This window comes from Myxine glutinosa, chromosome 4, assembly GCF_964187855.1.
Source record: "Myxine glutinosa chromosome 4, kmMyxGlut1.1, whole genome shotgun sequence".
Taxonomy (NCBI): domain Eukaryota; kingdom Metazoa; phylum Chordata; class Myxini; order Myxiniformes; family Myxinidae; genus Myxine; species Myxine glutinosa.
In genome coordinates this window covers 77,652,103-77,659,457 of record NC_136264.1, presented here as the reverse complement: position 1 = coordinate 77,659,457, position 7,355 = coordinate 77,652,103, and the positions used below count along the sequence as shown (strand labels likewise).

The following is a 7,355-nucleotide window of genomic DNA, read 5'->3' as shown; positions in this document are numbered from 1 at the left end:
TAATCCCCTGTCGTCCAAGAGAGGTGCAAGGTCTTCCATGCAGCAACTTCAAAGATCTTCCACGCGTTAAAGTAAAGCTTCGTGATAACAGCGAAATGTTGTGCTGTTTACTGGTTGAAGGTCACGAGAATTCATTGTTTGAACCTTAATTAAATGACATTTACAATGGACGGTGGTTCAACGAGGTTAAAGTCCGGCAAAAAGGGTCGTATTAAATTCTCTTGAAATTTAAAATTGAAATATCGATCATGAAAATATCGATCCTTCCATAATACTTGGTACCTTTGCAGCGTATTTATAACTTCGGGGACGTTTGCGTTTGTTGTTTGTTTTGACAAAGTTCTGCAGTTGTGTTCAGAATGAAATCGTCGTAAATTACTGCCTAACTTCACCCTCATTTGACAAGATTCTGTGTTTCTTTGAGCGAAAGCGAAGGGACCACAAGAGCGAGTGCAGTTGGACATTGTGAAAGCGTGAGGACAACGTGCGCACGCGCAGCAAGAGGTGAAAAGGCAAAGAGCACACGCGCGGACGTGGTAGAAATAACCAAGCAGGCACCCTTTCTTCTCAAGGAAATAATTAAATATGGGAGGCAAAGTGCAAAGGTTAAAGGGCAAATGACAACGTCGAGCTCGCCACAAATATAAAGCCTCAGAACCACAATCATCCATATAAACACGCGAACGTTCCTCCTTTAGCTTATTTGGGTTTGGAATCAAACGGTGTGGTTATGTCTGGACGTGGGAAAGGTGGAAAAGGTCTTGGCAAAGGAGGTGCTAAACGTCATCGTAAGGTTCTGCGAGATAACATCCAGGGAATCACGAAGCCTGCTATTCGTCGCCTTGCTCGCCGTGGTGGGGTAAAGCGCATCTCGGGTCTCATCTACGAAGAAACCCGTGGAGTTCTCAAGGTGTTCCTGGAAAATGTGATCCGCGATGCTGTTACCTACACGGAGCACGCCAAGCGCAAGACCGTTACTGCCATGGATGTGGTGTACGCTTTGAAGCGCCAGGGCCGTACGCTATACGGTTTCGGTGGTTAAACATTCTGGGGGTGGTGTTCAACATCTTCAACAACAAAACGGCTCTTTTCAGAGCCACCACCTCGTTCATGAAGGAGCTTCAGGCGACTTGAACTCTGTATTCTTTGGCACCACAAATGCAATGATGATAGCAGGGTTCATATTATTTTGGGTTTGTGGAGATGAACGGGTCAAATACATGTTATGGTTAAAATGAAAAATGTGTATTTTAACATGAACCACCTTGCAAGCGACACGACACATGATCCCCAACAATTGTCACATCAATCCTATGGTTTCATTGAAACATTGTGAAACCCCATTCCCTGAAGACAGCGAAACTCCACTGTCTTGTTCAACGTTTCCCTGTCAGTCTTCAAAAAAAGGGAATCACGAAACGTATTTCCTTCCCACCCATATACACATTATACATGCACAAAAGGTAGAGATAGGTGGTGAGTTCGGTGAAAGGTCGATTACACTCTCAAGAAAGGTGTTGTGGCTCTGAAAAGAGCCGTTGGGTGGTGTAGTACGGAAGGTGTGCACAAGACCTTGGACGAGCGGGTTAAGCTCGCTCCCCGCGGATACGTCGTGCCAGCTGGATGTCCTTGGGCATGATGGTGACACGTTTGGCGTGAATCGCGCACAAATTAGTGTCCTCAAACAGCCCAACGAGGTAGGCCTCGCTCGCCTCCTACAGCGCCATCACTGCGGAGCTCTGGAATCGCAAATCGGTCTTGAAATCCTGTGCGATTTCACGGACGAGGCGCTGAAACGGCAGCTTGCGAATGAGCAGCTCCGTGGACTTTTGGTAGCGCCGGATCTCGGCCAGCGCCACAGTTCCTGGACGGTAACGATGCGGCTTTTTCACGCCACCGGTGGCTGGAGCACTTTTCCGCGCCGCCTTTGTCGCCAACTGCTTTCGGGGAGCTTTTCCACCAGTCGATTTACGGGCGGTTTGCTTCGTTCGAGCCATCGTGACCGTGAAATATCAACACAAAACAAAACACCAGCAAATGAAATTATATGAGAAACGCGCGCCCCGATTTTGTTTGCGTCGCGAGACGGTTCGGCCGTTTGCCATTGGCTGCCACTCTTTTTACGTTTTCTATTGGCTGCTCCAAAGCCTTTTCCATTCGCTGAAGAATTAAGCCCCGCCTCACTCTCTGTCCGAGAGTGGAAACTTCACTCTCCCCTCTCCATTGGCTGAAATCCGAGCCCGATGTGATCTGCTCGGCGAAAGAAAGCTCCGTCCGCCCTCCTTTGCTCTTTTTTCCCACCAATATATATCCTGAGCTCCTTTGGGCCTGTTCTGCATCTTTGAACGTGAAGAAGCAAAAAGCATATCCTTACCGAACAATTGCGAGTGTTTGTGTCGTAATACTAAAAAGTTCACAATTCTACTCACTATTCGATTTCAAAATTTGGGAATTTGTCGAGGTGGTGTCGCCGGAAATAAAGTTTTAAATTCAGGAACTACAGTCTTTGTAAATAATTTGTTTTTGTGATATTACACGGTCTGTACGTTGTTTGTAAAAATGAGTTTTGATTTTGATAAAAATGAATTTAAAAAAAATACACAGCAAAGGGTTTTCTGTAAAACACGGATCGTGTATCGCTGATGCTGCTTTCGGAAAGGTTAGAGTGGCTCTGAAAAGAGCCGTTGTGGGAGAGCTGAAGAACTCTCGTGTGGTGGAGCCGTTTACTTTCCCTTGATTTTATTTGGCAGCAGCACGGCCTGGATGTTCGGCAGTACACCACCTTGTGCGATCGTCACCCCGCCCAGCAGTTTGTTCAGCTCCTCATCGTTGCGGATGGCGAGCTGCAAATGACGCGGTATGATGCGCGTTTTCTTGTTATCTCGTGCAGCGTTACCGGCGAGCTCCAGGATCTCTGCAGACAAGTACTCGTGCACAGCCGCCAGATAGACGGGAGCGCCGGCACCGATGCGCTTGGCATAGTTGCCTTTGCGAAGATGTCTGTGGACACGACCCAAGGGAAACTGCAGCCCAGCACGGGAAGAACGAGACTTGGCCTTTGCTCGAGTCTTGCCACCGCCCTTACCACGTCCCGCCATGATGTTTGGACACTGGAGTAAATATTGTTATGAATTTTGGGGTAGTATATATAGATTCAGGTAGATCTGCATAGGTGGGTGTTCCGACTGTCGTGATGGGGAACCCCACATGTAATAAGTTTGTTTCGGCGGTTTGTTCGCATAAGTGTATCTTTGTGGTCATACGAGGATGGCTTTGTGATAAATAGAGTAGGGATTATGTTAATTCTCCTCTGCATGAGACCTGTGATCTATCCATTGTCGCATATGGCATACACCATGGACATGAGTTAGGCCCATTAGCACGCACACTACTTAAATCTACCCCCAGACATAACAATATGTCCAATCTTCATAAATATTGGGGTTTGTTTCTTTCCGAGAAAGTTTGCGAATGCAGTTCTTGGGTGAGAAACATAAGCAACCACACACCACTCCTTGCCGAGACTCACATACACAACACTCCGCACAGATGCACACAATCACGCATTCATGCTCAAGGTAACAAAGTCCTGCCCTCCACCCCACTATCTCCAATACTTCCAGGTGCAATTTAAACTTATCTACTCTTTCTGCTGCCACTTCCTTTCCAAGGGAGGCCATGATGAATACAGTCTTTACAAACGCAGAGTTTAATGGTGAGGGGGAGAAACAGAGAGACAGAGAGAGAGACAGAGAGAGACAGAGAGAGACAGAGACAGACTTTGACTTTGACTTTTAAGTCCTTTTATTATAAAACTACAAAAACTCGAGCTTCCAGGGAAGCAGAACTCAACTGAACTGACTGGACAACTTTAAAGTAGGTCAGTTGTCTGTACTAAATTTGACTTAAATGAAAAGCCAACAACCTTGTGTAATAATTTTCAGGTCCTTGTATCCTTATACTCTTGACGTCGTTTCGGAGCTGAAAACAATATGGCGGCCTATGGCAGCCAATTTGCGACGGATCGGGTTGGAATGCAATAGCAACCTACCTCGTGTGGTAAGGGTTAAACATTCTAAGTTTGACCAAAATCTGTTAATATTTGTGGACGCTAGAGTGTTAACGTCGTTTTCATGACCAAAACAAAATGGTCGCCTAAGTCCGCCATTTTTCAAGGGGTCGGGCTGAATTGTAATACCAACCTGGTCCTTGCGGTAAGGATGCTGCATGTCAAGTTTGATCAGAATCGGTTGATATTTGTGGACGCTGGAGTGTTAACGTCGAAAAGTTGACAGACGACAGACGCCGGACGCCGGAGGGTTCAGTATGTGATGAACTCAACTGGACGGTAGTTCCACAAACTCAACTGGACGGGATGTGATGAACTCAACTGGAAGCGTCAACAAGAATAAACCAAAAAACAGTTTTCAAGAGAATACAACCAAAGTCATAGAAAATCAAATAAAAGGAGAAACAATCAATGTAATGTACTGCATTCCAAAACAAGAGATTGCAAGGACAAGGAAACACCTACATGTAAATCTCTAATACATTTTCATTTACCCCGCATATTTTTCCCACACACCATGTCTCAACAAAATCCTTAATGTTTGCATTTCTACTATAATACTTAAATTTCAGTTTTAACCGAGTTGTGACCAGGGATTGGAAGTGCAGGATCACATTACATTGCTCGGGTGGCTTGCCCTTAATTTTCACTTTACGCGACAAATAGATGGCCAGTTTAGCCTCTGACAATAAATAATTTAGAAACATTAACAATTTTTCCTTTGCTGAAGTGACCCCAAGGCCAAAAATAAGCAACCGGAGAGAAAAAGGAACATTAACTTGACCAAACACATTTTTCAGTGAAAGAAAAAGAGGACACAATCGTATGCAATCAACATACCCATGAAACAAATCTTCAATGTTATTACAAAAGCGTCAGATCACCGATACCATGGCATCCAAACGGTTTACAAAAGTGTTTGTTGGCAATACCCCGTGAGCCAGTCTACATTGTAAATCACCCGACCTTTTTGATATGGGTGTACCATACATTGATTTCCATTCAGGTTCAGAAGGGGGGCCATTAGGTAAAAGAGCTTTCCATCGCATAACTCCTGCTGCAGAGGTGTTTACATTAATCAAAGAAAGACAGAACTGGTAAATAGACTTACTCTCAAGACTACTAAATAAACTAGAGCTTCCAGGGGAGCAGAACTCAACTGAACTGACTGGACAACTTTAAAGTAGGTCAGTGGTCTGTACTAGATTTGACTTAAGATAGCAACCTACCTTGTGTGGTAAGAGTCACACACCAAGTTTGATCAAAATCCATAAATATTTGTGGACGTTAAAGTCTTAACGTCATTTCGGAGCTGAAAACAATATGGCGGCCTATGGCAGCCATTTTGTGACGGATCGGGTTGGAATGCCATAGCAACCTACTTTGTGTGGTAAGGGTTAAACATTCTAAGTTTGATCAAAATCTGTTAATAGTTGTGGACGCTAGAGTGTTAACGTCGTTTTCATGACCAAAAACAAAATGGTCGCCTAAGTCCGCCATTTTTCAATGGATCGGGCTGAAATGTAATACCAACCTGGTCCTTGGGGTAAGGATGTTGCATGTCAAGTTTGATCAGAATCGGTTGATATTTGTGGACGCTGGAGTGTTAACATCGAAAAGTTAACGGACGACAGACGACAGACGACGACGACGAGGACAGACGACGGACGCCGGAGGGTTCAGTATGTGATGAACTCAACTGGACGGTAGTCCAATTGAGTTAACAAGAGCCAGTACTGACTGGGGACAAAGTAGAACCGGCGAAAGCAACAAGTAAGTTGCTTATTTAAGTACTGCCGAACAGGAAGCGAAGGATTATGGGATGCCCATTTAACCCCAGTACTCCACTGCAACCCAAGTCTAAAGGATGTACGAATGACTTCGACAAGTACCTGACCTGCAGCTCTCATTGATCTGGTACCAGTAATCTCAGCAACTTCCTTGGCAGATCTCCAACCACAATTTGCTGAGTCACGAAGATGCCAGACATTTCTGATGCCACCTGAAATGAAGTTTTGGGCAAAACAACGGCTCTTGGGAAACTGGGGAAAGAGTGGGTTGAGAGGTTATCCCGCAAACATTTTAACCTCATTGGACTCCTTTTGGTGGCTTACCACTACGGCTTGCCAAGCATTCAACAAGCTCTAGTAGAACAGAGGAAGGTGGGACACATCAACTTTTTGGGATTCGATCAAAAAAGTCTCAAGGCCATAGCCGAGCATTCCAGCTAGCCTCAATATTCGTTGCGCCACAGGGGGCCAGGGCAGTTTTTCAACATTGAGCAGACGTTGTATTGACTTCAGCCGAAATGCCCTCAGCTGACACTTTAGGTCAATGAGCCCTTGGCCACCAAGAGACGAGGGGCGGCAAAGTACGTCCATCCGCAACCAGTGGTAACCTCCCCAAAATAAATTTGCCAGTGTCTGTTGAATAGCCTTAAGCAAGCCTTCTGGTGGCTGCAAACAAATAATTTATGCCACAGGACAGAGGCGACCAAGGTGTTAATAATCAGTATTCGGCCTCTAAAGGACATTTGTGGAAGGAACCTTTTCCATTTGTTGAGCCGCTTGGTTGCCTGTTCTACCACTCCTTCCCAGTTAATATGGGAGTACTGATTGGGTCCAAGATAAACACCTAGGTATTTAACCCCTTCTCTTGTCCAACTTATGTCTTTTGGAAGAGACTGGGGGGGAGTGACGGGAAGCCTACCGGATGTACCGTGAGCTGAGGACACCCACAGAACTTTGCTCTTTTGCCAATTGCACCGCAAACGTGAAGCAAGGTAAAACCTGTGTAAGGACTCAACAAGAATGGTTAGGTCCTTATCATTCTTAATGGTTACACAGACATCATCAGCATATGCTGATACCATGATGTGGTTCTCTTCTGCAGAAGGCACAAAGCCGGAAAGAGAGGCTCTAAGACTTACAAGTAGTGGCTCAAGAGAAAGGCTAAACAGCAACCCTGACAAAGGACAGCCTTGCCGAACACCCCTCTGAACCTGAATGGGTGAACAAAGATGATTATTTACTTTGCACAAACTAAATATATTGTGGTATTGTAGCGGTTACCGGAAGCATGACACAATCACCTTGCACCGGCCGATGACGTAACCGGTGGGCGGTTATTTGCCCGGACTCGCCCGGACGTGTCCAGACTTGCCTTGCCCGGGCGGACTCGATTTGCATACCACGCCCCGTTGAGAGGCGTAGCTGACTTATTTGCATACCACACCCCGCCTGAGAGGCGTGGCTTTTGTGTGGTGAACTTTTGATATAAATTGCCG

At 45.6% G+C, this 7,355-nt stretch overlaps 3 protein-coding genes across 3 annotated transcripts; 1 reads left to right on the top strand and 2 right to left on the bottom strand.

Annotated features, from left to right (window-relative positions):
- The first annotated feature begins 730 nt into the window (after window positions 1-730).
- On the top strand, window positions 731-1,158 carry LOC137425901 (histone H4). Its single transcript, XM_078775159.1, has one exon. It carries the CDS (start codon window positions 731-733, stop codon window positions 1,040-1,042), a length of 312 nt encoding a protein of 103 aa, XP_078631285.1. The 3' UTR covers window positions 1,043-1,158.
- A 557-nt stretch (window positions 1,159-1,715) lies between these two features.
- LOC137426199 (histone H3) lies at window positions 1,716-2,005 on the bottom strand. The gene has a single exon (XM_068114890.2). The coding sequence runs from the start codon at window positions 1,995-1,997 to the stop codon at window positions 1,716-1,718; it is 282 nt and encodes a 93-aa protein (XP_067970991.2). The 5' UTR covers window positions 1,998-2,005.
- A 718-nt stretch (window positions 2,006-2,723) lies between these two features.
- LOC137425902 (histone H2A type 2-B-like) lies at window positions 2,724-3,098 on the bottom strand. Its single transcript, XM_068114627.2, has one exon. It carries the CDS (start codon window positions 3,096-3,098, stop codon window positions 2,724-2,726), a length of 375 nt encoding a protein of 124 aa, XP_067970728.1.
- Between the last annotated feature and the right edge of the window lie 4,257 nt (window positions 3,099-7,355).

Excerpts from the sequence above, each read along its gene's own strand:
- LOC137425901 (XM_078775159.1), top strand. The coding sequence starts at position 731 with ATGTCTGGACGTGGGAAAGGTGGAAAAGGTCTTGGCAAAGGAGGTGCT.
- LOC137426199 (XM_068114890.2), bottom strand. The coding sequence starts at position 1,997 with ATGGCTCGAACGAAGCAAACCGCCCGTAAATCGACTGGTGGAAAAGCT.
- LOC137425902 (XM_068114627.2), bottom strand. The coding sequence starts at position 3,098 with ATGGCGGGACGTGGTAAGGGCGGTGGCAAGACTCGAGCAAAGGCCAAG.